Consider the following 14,633-nt stretch of genomic DNA (forward strand, 5'->3'; position numbering starts at 1 on the left):
CACACCCCAGCGCGCTCGGCTGGCCCCGCCCGCCCCACACACGCCCGCCCGCCCGGGAGAAACTTTCCCCGGCTGCTTCCTTGGCGCCTGGTGCAGCCGGGCGCAGAGCGGACCCGGAGCAGGAGAACAGTCCCGGGGGGACGTGGGGAGCTAAGGCGCGGGGGGAGTCCCGGGGCAGGTGAGGGGGGCCCGGAGCTCTGGGCGCAGGGGAGAGGCGGGAGCCCGGCTGCCAGGAATCCAGAGGGGGGAGCTGGGGCGCACGGGAGAGGGGGCTCCGGCGTGGGGCACGGGAGACTGGGAGGGGAGGCGCTTCCCCCCACCCCGGATGGGGAGCTCGCGTCCGTCGGTGGCTCCCCCGGGCGGAGCGTAGCCAAGGCGAGCTCTCCCGGTGAAGCGGGGCTTTCTCCGACCCATCCTCCCCTGCCCGGAGATGTCCGGGAGGCGCTCGCAGGAGGCACCTGCGGCGGCTGCGGGCACCTGGCTCCCCGCTGGTGGGCAGGAAAAAGGGGACGTGCCTTCCGCGCAGGGGGCCCCAAAGAAGAAGAAGCCCAAGTCTGGCTCCTCCAGCCTGCGCTGGGCTTTCAGCTGGCTTCGGGGCAAGAGGAAGAAGAAGAAGAGCAGCAGCGGCTCCGGCGCCCACCATGGGGCGCTCCCAGCGGAGGGGGAGGCGCCCTCTAAGGGAAAGAAGCACGAGGAGCCAGCCAAGAAGGGCAAAGGTAGGGCAGGGGCTGCCCCCGGAGGGGTGGGTGCCTGGGCCAGGGGCTGTTTGCTGGCTGGGTCTCTCCTCCCTCCCCTTCAGGCCACCGAGACTTTCCCCTCTGCCCCCTGCGCTGGTTTGTGGCCAGCCCCCTTCACCCAGCCTTGAGGAGCCCTGCAAGGGGACTAGCTGCTCATTGCCCTCGCTCGTGTTATGGCTATTGCAGCAGGCCTGTTCCGGTTCCCTGTAATCGGGAATGCTGGGCGCCCTGCGTAATCTCATTCCTCCCCTAAGGGATGTTGCCGGTTCACTGGGTATGTTCTCTCTCTGCTGAGTCAGAAGGTCACAGAGACTGGAGGGAACCTGGAGCAAATCCAGATTTCTCCTCTTCTTCAGCACGGTGTTTGCAGGAGCTGCGCTGCTCCAGGTGTGGCCCCTTGCTGGCGGCCTACGGCCTACTGCCAACATCACCAGCCAGGCCAAGGTGCTGGCCTTGCTAACCTGGATGTAATTCCTCCCTGCTACTTCAGGGTGGCGGTAGGAGCTGCTCTGCTGTGGAGGCAGGGCCTTCAAAGCCTGGATGTAAGATTGTAGCTGAAAATGACAAAGGCCTTTAGAGCGACAACTCCCATCCTTCTGCAGGGCAGGATACGATCCCTCAGAGAGGGCACAGCTACTAAACCCGGGCTATGCTCATGCCCTCCACTGCTCCTGTGTGTGATGTTATGTAGTGCCATGCTACGAGGAGCTCAGCCCTTCATGCCCGGATTATACACCCGCTTCCAGCCCTCGCTGCTCGGTGATGCTGTGTTGCCGGAGGTGGTGTTCTTCTTAACGTGGCCTCTTTCCATTTGCATGTGGCCCGGTATACAAGCTGTAAGAGCGAAGTACTTCTTGAGGTGTTGTCCCGTCTCACCTGGAGGTCTTCTGCCAGTGCTGGGACGTGGTGTTAGGGACCCTATGTATGCTAGTGTCTCCGCCCACCTGTTAGTCCATCAAAATGAAGTCTCTTCTGCCTGGTGTTTTGGAAAAGGGGATACAGATTCCTGCGGTAATCCATCCAGAGGAGTGCCCCACACCATGATTCGTTGTCCAGTATTACCGCCCTGGCTCCCTCGCTGGGCATTAGTTAGTTTAATTTGCAGGTATCCATAATGTGGGGAGTTGCTGTTTTTATCAATACTCAGTTGCTCTTTTACTGGTCTGTCTTTTATTGCTTTCAAGAGAACACTGAGAGCTGTGATAAGAGGGGAACAGCCATGGAAATGCAAGTTGCTCTTTCAAAGAGATCTTTGAAAGGTGGCTGAGTTTTCACCTTAAAGTCTCATAAGATGATACCAGCACGTCCTGTCAGACATGTCTGGCTGCAGCTTTCCCCTGATGCTATGTGCTCAGATACCATGGTGATGGGTAAAGCATAAGTATCTGAATATAATAGGTCCACCCAGTGTGATATTCCTCACTGCAGTGCCCCACCAATACTTGCATCAATTCCATACCTAATCTTCAAAACAGGGCCTTTACAACCAGTCATTGCCAGAGTCGGGATCAGAACACAAGAGACCCTGGCTCTCATTCTGCTAAACATGTGTACCTCTCTTATGGACACTGGCCGTGTGTTGTGAATGCCGGCTAGGATTCCAGCATTATGCTTCCAGCATCGCTGGCCAGCCCTTTGACAAGTGTAAACTGGATATCCGCTCCATGCCCACTCAAACTGCTTTAAATGCCCCACTTCCTGAGACCCGTAAACTAGCTGCATGCCTTACTCTGCTCTGTTGTATGAAACCATCTCCCTTTTGCGTGGAAGGCTGCAGGCCGTGTATGTGTATGTGTGTGCCATGGAGCATGTACACCATACTTAGAGTTCCTTGCCATGTTTCCGTAGTGCAGCCATTTCTTGGTGTGACGGGGAGAGAGGTGTGGATTGGTAGAAACAACATGCATATGAAATTATTGCAGTTTGCGTGCCTGATTAAATCACTCTGTCTGTTCTAATAACATGCTCGCTTCCAAAAGGCAAAACATGAAGGGACCACACCCTGTTTCACCCTTCCTATCCCAGCTGCTTTGCCATTTGCATTCTAATGATGTGGCCATGAAGGCAGCATGGACCAGGGGACTAAGCACTGGGCTGCAAGCTTGGAAGCCCGGTTCCATTGCTGACTTGTTATGTGACCTTGGGCAAGTCATGGTCTGTGTTTCAATGTCATCGTCCTCTGTAAAATGAGGGGGGAAACACTTCCCTAGGTCACTGAGGGGCTGTGCAGATTCTTCAGTTAATGTTTGGGCAGCGCTTTGAAGATGAAAAGAGTGACCGCTATTAAAGTGCTAAGTTATTGATTAGTTTCTTATGTACACTGGGTGCAGTGCTGTTCACTGGAGTCAGGTAACACTCAGCTTCCACTGCCTGAAATACTGACTGGGATGGAGGCTAGGTCTACCCTGAGCTGATGACAGGGGCGGACCTATCAATAATACATTTTGCCAATAATACAGAGCCTGTGAATTTTCCAGTTATCAAGCAGGAGGTGACGGGCCAGGACTGTTGGAGGGAGTCTGGAGTTAGGCAGGTCTGGGTTGACCTCCAGGGCTCTGATTGTACAGGTTGCTGGTGGTGTCTGCTGATCTTTTTATACTTCTCTGGTTTTGGGAGGTACTTCAGGCCCTTCCAAAGACCAGCATGGAATCTTGTGAAATACCATGTTCTCCAGCAGAGATGCAACCAAGGGTTGTGAATCTCTTCACCTTTGCATCGCACTCCCTTGCTCATTCTGAAGACTTAGATTTGGTTATGGAAGGGGTGGTTGGGATGCATGTGGAAACATTTCCTCCTGTGTCCATGCTGCGATAAGAGCCCTTCTCTCCTGAGGAGGGGGTGCAGACATATGTTAGAAAACGGCAGGAGGGTACAGGGTCTTCATTCCAGTGAAGTCAAGGAAGGCATGGGTCAGGGCTGGGTCAAGATCCAGTTCCCCTGAGCTTTGGTTCTCTGTTCATGATTTGGGTGTAAACTAAGGCTGGGTGGCTGAGCACTGAAATAATGGAAATGTAACAATGTAGGAAGTCCCATACGGAAAAACTCGGTGATCCGTCTCGTCAAATAGTCTGTCTCTGACTGACCAGTACTAGCTGAGCTGCATCAGAGAAAGGTGAAATTAATCCTGCAATAGGCAGTTCTGGGATCACCTACCCATGGGGAAACAGTCTTCCTTCCCCCTTGTGCCTCGAAGCAGGAGGGTATTAGATCCCTTCCAAAAGTTTTTTAAAAATCCTCTCTTTTGTATCTCTGGATGTTCCAATTATCCATAAAAATGTCCAAACTTTAACAACAACAAAAAAAGAAGAAAGAATCCTGCTAAGCTCTTGACTGCAATGATACCTTGTTGCGAGGAGCTCGCAAGCTAACTCTGCGCAGGGAAAGGTATTTCCTTCTGCTGGTTTGAAACTTGCAACTCCCTGGCTTGAGGTACCTTCTTCCCCTATTCTCCTCTGGTTGCTGCTGTTTTATTGCTTTACCAGCTGAGGCCTTGTGCTGTGGGAACCCCTCCCTGTCCCTACAAAGTACTATTACCCCTACTGTTACTTTTAAACAGCAAAATCTTCCATACAGCTGCTTGGCCAACTTCCTCTCTTCTGTTTATTAAAAGAAATAAATCCTATCACTGTAATCTCTGTTGGCACCCTGGAGTATGGAAGGGTACAGTGAGTCTAGTTAACCTGTTAGGGTTACTACAGTATTAGGAGGATACAATCTAGTTAAAGGGACTCCATCACCACGCTTCAGTCTGAAAATAATTTACCTACTGTTGTTACAAATAACACCTGAGATCATGGGAAATGAGACGAAACAATGATATTTCTCTGTTTATTCAGTTTGTTGATCCCATCTAATCTATCTGTTTTAGGTACCTATATGGCCTCCGTTACTGTGGCGTTTGAGCCGTTCGCAGTCTTTGATGTGTTTATCCTCGCAATACCCCCATGTGGTAGGACAGTGCTGTTATCCCCAGTTTTGAGCTGAGGCATGGAGAAATTAAGGGACAAGAAATCTATGATGAAGCAAGAAATTACTCTCAAGTGCCACGGTAGTGTCCTAACCGCGGAACCCTTGTGCATTTGCCTGTACTTTGGGTGTAGTCAGTTTCTCCCAGGGGTGTGTGGGGTTTTTCACTTGGGGACAAGAAAGAAGAAAAGCATTAAAAAAAACTGTGATCGCAAATCCACCCCGATAGTTAAGGTGTCCCCTTAGCCCTGCTGTGAAAGTGCATGTGGACCACCACCCCATTTTAGGAAGACCATTTGAATAGAACATCATTGAGGAATGATGTCCTAGTGATTTTGGCCCATCTTTTGGGGGGTTAATCTAGGTTTCACAATATTATTTCTCAAGGGTTTTAAGAATGAAGGAGTTGATGTTCCAAACATTTTCAATTACTAATTTTTTTTTGGTATTAATTTGGTCCAGCAGCATATAGACTCCTCACTGTGTGGTTAAAAATAAAATACTAAATACACTCAATGAGAGAGAGTTGGAAATTGTATGATTTGGTTTGTTGTTTGCCATGGTGAGCCAATATAACCTAATTGTATATCTGTATTGGAGGATCCCTGGTGCAGGGTTGTGATATAGCGGAAGTGATGCTGTTATCCCTGCGCTGGAGATTCCTGGGTGCTAGACTACCATATATCAGTGAAGATGTAGTTGTAGGTAGTACTGGAAGTTCCTAGGTGCTGTGCTTTAACAGCACCATGTCAGGACTGAAAGTCCATGGATGCAGCTCTGTGATAATAGCTGAGATAGTGAAATTGAATCTGAATGTAGATCCATTGCTGTAATATAATAGAGACTTCCTAGTTCTCTGCAGATGCAGCAGTTGTATCCTAGTGCCAGGGGTTCAGAGCTCTGCTGTAATAAGCGAGGCACTGCAGCCATATGGACATTCCTGCATGCTGCCTCTGAGGGTATGTCTACACTACGAAATTAGGTCGATTTTATAAAAGTCGATTTTTAGAAATCGATTTTATACAGTCGATTGTGTATGTCCCCACTAAGCGCATTAAGTTGGCGGAGTGCGTCCTCAATACAGGGCTAGCATTGACTTATGGAGTGGTGCACTGTGGGTAGTTATCCCACAGTTCCCGCAGTCTCTGCTGCCCGTTGGAATTCTGGGTTAAGCTCCCAATGCTGATGGGGCAAAAACATTGTTGTGGGTGGTTTTGGATACACGTCGTCAGTCGCCCCTCCTCCCTCCCTTTCTCCCTCCATGAAAGCAATGGCAGACAATCATTTCACGCCTTTTTTCCTGGGTTACCCATGCAGACATCATACCACGGCAAGCATGGACCCCGCTCAGCTCACCACTGCTGTTGTGAGCATTGTAAACACCTCGCGCATTATCCTGGAGTATGTGCAGAACCGGGCTAAGAGATGCCAGCACAAGGACGATTGTGATGAGGACATGGACACAGGACGTTCCTGAAAGCACGGGCTGTGGCAATTGGGACATCATGGTGGCAGTGGGGCTGGTTGGTACAGTGGAACGCTGATTCTGGGCCTGGCAAACAAGCACAGACTGGTGGGACCACAGAGTGTTGTAGGTATGGGATGATTCACAGTGGCTGTGAAACTTTTGCATGTGTAAGGCCACTTTCCTTGAACTTTGTGAGTTGCTTTCCCCCTGAAGCGTGGGAATACCAAGATGAGAGCTGCCCTGACAGTTGAGAAGCAAGTGGCGATAACCCTGTGGAAGCTTGCAACACCTGACTGCTACCGGTCAGTTGGGATTCAATTTGGAGTGGGCAAGTCTACTGTGGGGACTACTGTGATCCAAGTAGCCAATGCAATCACTGACGTTCTGTTAAAAAGGGTAGTGACTCTGGGAAATGTGCAGGTCATACTGGATGGCTTTGCTGCAATGGGGTTCCCTAACTGTGATGGGACAATAGACGGAACGCATATCCCTATCTTGGCACCGGACCACCTTGCCAACCAGTACATAAACCGCAAGGGGTACTTCTCAATGGTGCTGCAAGCACTGGTGGATCACAAGGGACGTTTCACCGACATCAGCGTGGGATGGCCGGGAAAGGTGCATGACGCTCGCATCTTTAGGAACTCCGGGCTGTTGGAGCTGTTGCAAGAAGGGACTTACTTCCCAGACCAGAAAATTACCTTTGAGGATGTTGAAATGCCAATAGTTATCCTTGGGGACCCAGCCTACCCCTTGCTCCCATGGCTCATGAAGCCGTACACAGGCAGCCTGGACAGTAGAAAGGAGCAGTTCAGCTATAGGCTGAGCAAGTGCAAAATGGTGGTAGACTATGCCTTTGGACGTTTAAAAGCTCGCTGGTGCTGTTTGCTGACTAAGTTAGACTTCAGTGCAACCAACGTTCCCATTGTTATTGCTGCTTGCTGTGTGCTCCATAATAGCTGTGAGAGTAAGGGGGAGACATTTATGGCATGGTGGGAGGTGAGGCAAATTGCCTGGCAGCTGATTTTGAGCAGCCAGATACTAGGGCAATTAGAAGAGCACAGCTAGGCACGCTGCACATCAGAGAGGCTTTGAAAACCAGTTTCATGACTGGCCAGGCTACAGTGTGACAGTTATGTGTGTTTCTCCTTGCTGCAAACCCGCCCCCTTTGTTGATTTTAATTTTCTGTAAGCCAACCACCCTCCCCCCTTCAATCACAGCTGGCAAAGGAAATAAAGTAACTATTGTTTTGAAACCATGCATTCTTTCTTTAGTAATTACAAAAAATGTGAGATAACTGACAAGGTAGACAAGGGTGGGGTGCGGGAGGAGGGAAGGACACATTTCTTATTGTAGCCACACTACAAATCAAAACTGTTTGAATGACAGCCTTCTGTTGCTTGGGCCATCCTCTGGAGTGGAGTGGAGTGGCTGGATGCCTGGAGCCTCCCCCGCCCCCCGCATTCTTGGGCGTCTGGGTGAGGAGGATATGGAACTTGGGGAGGAGCGGGGGTCTGTGCTCTTGTTGGCTTTCCTGCAGTTGCAACAGACGCTTCATCATGTCCGTTTGCTCCCCCATTAGCCTCACCATCGCCTCCTGCCTCTGCTGTTTGCGCTCACTTAATGCTTTCCTGGCCTCTGCCACTGAATGCCTCAAGCTGTGCCCTATCAGTGCAGGAGGACTGCATGAGCTTGGAAAACATGTCATCGCGAGTGCATTTTTTCTGCCTTCTAATGTGCGATAACCTCAGCGACGGAGAAGATGGGGGAGCATAGAAATATTTGCACCTGAGGAAATAAAAAGGGAGAGTAAAATTTAAGATGATACATCCCTGAGAAGAAAAGGGAGACTCTTTCACAGTGAATCAAGGAATTCACAGCAGACAGCACATGTGCGTTAGGTGCAAGGTCGCATTTTGCCTTTTATATTTAGTGCCTGCCGGTATGGTGACACATCACAAATGGCTGGGCAACAGAATTCGGTTTCCAGGCAGCCATGATAAGCCTTTTGGTATGTGAGGTTGGCTTCTTCCGCCTTCATAACATGCAGGAATGGTTTCAAACTGCAGCGCCATCCTTTCCCATAGGAAGCAATGCCGGTTGGGTTTCACATTTAAAAGGAGGGGCTGCGGTTTTCGGGTGGATGTGGAGCACACACCTCCCCCCATCCCACTGCATGGCTATTCTCTGGGATGATCCCTTCACCCCTCCCCCCGCCGCGTGGCTATTCTCCGGGATGATCCCTTTTAGCCAAGCGCAAACAAACCAACATGAACAGGGTCCTTTTACTGTTCCCTTATAAAAAAATCCCCTATTTCAACCAGGTGACCGACCATGAATGATATCACTGTCCTGAGGCTAACACAGAAAGATATAGACCGAATGTTGCTTGAATGCGACCAGAACCCAGGACCATTTGCTGCCATGCTTTGTGCTGCAATGATTTCAAATTACTTGCTACTGGCTTGGCGTGGTGAAGTTTCCTATCATGGAGGACGAAATAAGGCAGCCCTCCCCAGAAACCTTCTGTAAAGGCTGTCTGAGTACCTCCAGGAGAGCTTCATGGAGATGTCCCTGGAGGATTCCCACTCCATCCCCAGACATGTTAATACTTTTCCAGTAGCTGTACTGGCTGCGAATGCATCCCAAGTCTTCAGGGCAAATAAAACATTAAACACTATTGCTTTTAAACCCTGTACTGTATTACAAATGTGCACTCCCCAGAGCTGCCTTCTCCAGCTTCAGGGTCGGGGATCCCGCCTTGGGAGGGTATTGGCTCCACGGTGATGAGAAGGTAGACCAGGGCTGAGTCTCTCATTCAGGAGAATTGCTTCAATGTATTTGGTAATGAACTTGTTAATCTGCAGAGAGTAAAGAGTGACATTTCAGAAAATCTGAACAACAGGAATCCACTGGCTGGTCTGAGCTGGAAATCGTAAGCTTCTCTGTTAAACAAAGAGAGGTGTGTCTGCCAGCCACAGCTATTCCACCTGGAGACAACTGGAAGAATTACTCTTGCAAATAATGTTCCATAAGATCCGATAAAACTATTTTGCTGGAGTCAGGTTTCTCTTCATAAGGACGGTTTTATTTCATAAGACAATATGATCATTGACTATGACTCCAGCACCGAAAGAAACAGAAACCACTGAAAGGTGAAGAGCCGAGCAAAGTGTCTATCTGCCACACTGGAGTTCACGCCATTGGGTTTTCTGTGTCTACTGCCACAGGTGATGAGCACCTGAACACCTCAGCCGGAGCAGGGGGGGACCCAGCACTGTGGGTGTTAGCGCAGCCATCAGTCATAGCAAGACCTGGGGGCCTGGACTCGGGCTTTGCAGGACATGAGTGGAAACCCTTCTGGTTTTTTTTTCTGTTAAAGGTTTGGGATCTTAAACATTTTTTTCCCTCAGTGTTCCATTTCCTCTTTAAGAGATCATCCTAGTAGCCCAGATCATGCTCTGTGTCTGTTCATTGGCATATCGAGGGTAGAAAATCGTAGGGCTGGCTTCTCTGCTCCTTCTGCCAAGAGAGAAGGGTCCCATCACTGTAGGACTTTGACTCGTTGGTATAATGGGTTAAAAGCTAGGCTACAGTGACTGTGGAGATAGTAACCTTTCTCAGCATAGTAAAGAGGAGGGACGTAGGTCGAGGGACTAGTACTGAAACCTCAAATTGTGGGCTTTGATGCAGAGTTTTGGACTGGAAAGATGCCAGATTGGCAGCCCTGGGAACTGAAGATGTTTGTTTAGCCACAGAACAGGTCTGGCCTAGGCTTGGTGGGGCGAGCTTTCCCACTCGTTGCTCCATCAGTGGGCTTCAGTTCTGACTGGAAGGAAACAGCTGTGGGGGTGAAGAGGGCTGCTCAATCTCCATGGGCCGTTCAGTCCTTTGGCCATCCCCCAGGGTGCCCAGCTGGTATCAGGTCTGTGATGTGGACGCTTACAGGAACTGGACTGAGACCGTCAACTCCCCTCCCATAGGCCACTAAACTGCCATCAGCAGGGGAACGACTGGCCGCTAGGGACCCAAGCTGTGTTTGAACTGGTCACCGAGTGGTGAAAGGCTCCATATCTCACCACCAACCCCCTGAACCACCCGGTCCCCTTGATGAATAACTTGAGGGTTTCTTCCACAGCACATGCTAGAGGCAGAAAGGCCCCTTGCGCTGCGTCTCCACCCTTGCTGGCCTTGCTGTCACCTGGTTTTGTACCAATAAGAGTGTGCCTCCTTGATGTGAATGACATGCCGGGAGAGTCTGTGATGCTTCCGGGCTGCTGGAGCGTGTTCTGAGAGGACCCTGGAGTGCAATGTGGTAAAATCTGAGTCCAGAAGGCAGAGATGTGCATGGCCAGCTGCAGCTGGTGTGCAGACATGACCGTGCTGGGGCCTTTGCCATGGATCTTGTGACAGGGTCTGTTCCAGTGCAAACAGTAAGCAGTTGGGTAATGAGCTGCTCTCAGTGGGTAGGTGGTGGGGCTCCTGGCTGATCTGGATTGTAACTAAGAGCGACACTCATGCACTTGTGATAGAAGGGGCCATAGAGGCCGCAAGATCTGAAACTAGTGAGGTCAGCAGCTCCCTGGGCTCAGCAGGTTGTCTCTACATGGCATAGCTCAGTGGTTTGAGCATTGGCCTGCTAAACCCAGGGTTGTAAGTTCAATCCTTGAGGGGGCCATTTAGGGATCAGGACAAAAATTGGGGATTGGTCCTGCTTTGAGCAGGGGGTTGGACTAGATGACCTCCTGAGGTCCCTTCCAACCCTGATATTCTATGATTCTTGACTGCTAGATACCAGTACATGATATAAACCAGGCCAGCCCAGGGGGCCCACTGTCCTTCTTAATCCCACCAAACACAGGTGCAGTCCAGCTCTGAGGCCTCTGCACCCCTGTGGGGCCTTCTGTGCCTCAGAGCTTTACCCGCAGGTCCCGAGCCTCGAGGACATGCCCACACCCTGATCACTGTGATCAGAGGCAGTGAAGTCTGGGTGCTGTGCAGAGTGTCTGAGCCAAGGGCTCAGGGTCATGGGGGAGCAGATGTTCCTGGTCTGGGCACTGAAGGGTTTCTGTGTTGGGGGTAGGAAGGGAAGGTTCAGGCTATATCCAGACAAGCAGGTCCTTTTCGTGGCAAGAGAGGAGCAAATGTGTCATGTGGAAAATCTGTTGCATGCAACGTCCTTTTTGCACTCTGCTGTAGAGTTCCCTACTGTATCATGCGGAGGAGAGGGGGGAGTCTGGAGTGGAGAGGTTCCTTTCTTTTGCCACAGTGAAGCCACTGCATTAGGACACCTCCTTTCCTGGGGTCAGATCCTGCGAACCTGCAGGGGAGAGGCAGAGGCCAGGGCAGCCCTTTCCGTCATTTCGTCATGGAGACGCAAGAATGTGGTGCAGGCATGTGACTCCAGCCTGAGCACTCCCTCCCCAGCTGCTGTGATCTTGCAATCTGGTGAGAAGTCTGTGTTGTAAAGTAGGGTGTAGCGAGCAATGGGATCACAGAGGCTAAGCTGTTGCTCACCCATCCTTTCACATCCCCAGCATCCTCCAAGGCAGAGCTGCCACCAAACAGACTGAGATTTTGGGTGCAGCTGCTCTTAGTTATTTGTATTACAAAAGCAGCAATGTCTAGAGGTCCCATCCAAGATCAGGGCCACATGGTGCTAGGTCCTTGCCCCACTGAACTTTCAGGCTAAGTCAGCCTGTGTGTGGAGGAAAGGAGGAGGAGCTATCTCCATTGAACTGCCGGGAGCTGAGGCTCAGAGATGGTGACTTTCCCAGGGTCTTACAGCGTGTCTGTGGCAGAGCCGGGAATTGAACCTACGGCTCCTGATTCCCAGTCCTGTGCCTTAGCCACAAAGCCGTCCTTCCTCCTTAGCAGAATGTGCGATTAATCACGTAAACACTGTCCTTAGGGAGTGCGTCCCGTGTGCCCGTGACTCTGACCAGCTGACCCCTCCTGCTCTGACACACCATCTCATTTTCAAATTCAAAGAAGAGGCGAAAGCTACACTTCAGCCAGGCCTTGAATCTGACATGCTGCTTTTCTGGATTAGTGCCCTTCACGGTCTCCTGCCTCAGGGCTTCTCTGCACAGAGGTTGCACTGGGTTAACTCTTGAATCAGCTCATTCAAACCAGTGCAGCTGTGTGTGTGGATGCTCTTATTGAACGATCAACCTGGTTCATGTTGGTTTAATTGGCGCCACTGTGACACGAGCCAGGCAGACGGCGATGTAAGTGTCCATGCACCAAGTGACCTCCATTTAATTGGTATCCAATCCCCCCTTGTATTGTATCGCTGTAGCTTCATGTGAAGAGTGGGCTGCGGAGGGCAAATGGGCTGTATGTGTGCTCTCCTATCTGGGAGTCTGTATATAAGACCTGTTTGCCTGTCTTGGCTACTTATGAGGCCCCCGTCTCTGTAGTATCTGAGCGCCTCGCTGTCTTTAACGTATTTATCATCTCAGCCCTCCTGTGTGCCCATTGTACAGATGGGGAACTGAGGCACAGAAAGATGAAGTGACTTGCTTTCGAGGACCTCTCCGCTATTGCCCTCGCCTGGCTCTGCTCCCACTTCCACTAGAGTGGTGAGGGTGGGCTGGATGGGTGTGTGATGGCCAGAGCTGGCTTTTGGGAGCTGTGACCCCACCCTGGCTGATGGGGGTGAGGGGACGTTCACGGGGAACGGTCCCAGATGTAATGTGAGCCTGGGGGCTGTGCTGCACGCTGGTGGGGGCAGGATCCCCAGGAGCCACCTCGCGGTGGGCCCACCGAATCCTAAAGCCAATCCTGGCCATCCCCCACTTTGTATCCCACTCCCTGGCAGAGCCATAGACGCTGCAACCAACCTGACGGGGATGGGGCGGGGTGTGGGCAGAGAGAGAGCGAGAGAGCGGGAAGGGAGCAGAGCTGCAGGGGCAGAGAGAGGGAGGGTGAGAGAGGACAACCCATCCCAGCTATTCTCCTGGAGGCCCCTCCTCTGTGTCCGCCCTGATTGGCTCCGGGGCTCAGGGAGAGTGCAGCCTGTGGAAATCTGAGGGCTTGACCGTGGCTGGAGGGATGGGAGCCGGAGCTGAGCGCCAGCTCTCTGGAGCTGGAAGCAGGCCAAGGTGAAGCCTGTTTGGTGCAGTCATGTAGCACCCCGGCGCTTCCTCCACCCAGGAGAGGGGGAGGGAAAGTGCCTCCTGCACACACAGGCACCATGGGCAACATGCACCACAAGAGGAACCCGCCGAATGCCAAGGCCAGGTCCTTCTGGCATTTTGGCCGCACAGGGAAGCTGAAGACAGGTAGGAGCCTGAGGCAGGAACCCAGTCAGCGTGCGGGGTGGGGGCGGGACGCTGTTGATGGCAGCTCCAGCAGGGCTGGTATGGTTCATGCACAGTACAACGGTATTCTGCAGTCATGATCCGCAGCCTGTTGCTGGCAGATGGGTGCCCAGGCTCTGGGGTGGAACTTTAGCACATAGGAGGAACTGTGCCCATGCCCTTGTACGCAAGGTTGGGCTGCCATGGGTAGGAGGCCTTGTCTGTACTGGTGCTGCGCGATGTGGGGGCTTCGTGCAGGTGCCCAAGGATTCTTTTAGCGAGGCTGGAAGGAGCCTGGGTGGGTCTGAGGTTCCCGGAGTTTTGCAATCTGCTGCAAGTACACCTTGCCAGCTCTGCCACGGTTAGTCGGGGCTGGGGCTCGGAGCACTGGAGCTGAAAAGATCCTAATCTGCTTTGGGACTGGTGAACTTCTCACTGTGCTCTCTCTGAGACCCGTGCTTTTCAGCATTGTCAGTGCAATTAACATCCATCGAGTTAGTTACTGATTTGTTTTTCTCTTCTCAGCTAGTGGATGGCCCCAGCGGTTAGGGCAGGCAGAAGGGAGCCAAAACTCCTGGGTTGTATTCCCACCTTTGCCATTACCTCGCTGTGTGGTCTTGAGCAAGTTGCTTTCCTCACTCTGTGCCTCAGTTTCCCCTATCTTGTAAAAGTGCACCAGGTTTAATGACTGTCGCAAAGTGTCTTGAGATCCTTGTATGAAAGTGACTTACTGTGAATGGGCTGTGTACATGCACAGTGTTCTTACCTGGACTTTTCATTCTCCCTGGTTAAGCACAATATTGATTTCCATTTTTGTTCTCCCAATGTCTCTGTGCAACCCACACCATGAGGAGTGGGGAGGGCAAGGAGTAGATTTTCCTTTGACTTATGCTTTCCCCCTCGTTCCAAGCTGGGAAGATACCTCCACTGCAGGAGGCTGCAGTATAAAGGCAGGTTTCAGAGTAGCAGCCGTGTTAGTCTGTATTCGCAAAAAGAAAAGGAGTACTTGTGGCACCTTAGAGACTAACCAATTTATTAATAATAATATTATATTATTAATAATAAATTCGTTAGTCTCTAAGGTGCCACAAGTACTCCTTTTCTTTTTTTGAGTATAAAGGCAGAAAGTAAAACTCCTAACAATACCCTGTTATTGT

The 14,633-nt window shown here is 51.3% G+C and overlaps 1 protein-coding gene across 1 annotated transcript in view; it reads left to right on the forward strand.

Annotated features, from left to right (window-relative positions):
- Positions 1–430: 430 nt before the first annotated feature.
- The window catches only part of NHSL3 (NHS like 3), a 53,401-nt gene continuing 39,198 nt past the window's right edge, over positions 431–14,633 (forward strand). Inside the window, exon 1 of the mRNA XM_077838060.1 lies at positions 431–716. Within this exon, the coding sequence (XP_077694186.1) occupies positions 431–716 (286 nt within the window). The remainder of the gene's footprint in view (positions 717–14,633) is intronic.

Source organism: Eretmochelys imbricata, chromosome 19 (assembly GCF_965152235.1).
Source record: "Eretmochelys imbricata isolate rEreImb1 chromosome 19, rEreImb1.hap1, whole genome shotgun sequence".
Classification (NCBI taxonomy): Eukaryota; Metazoa; Chordata; order Testudines; family Cheloniidae; genus Eretmochelys; species Eretmochelys imbricata.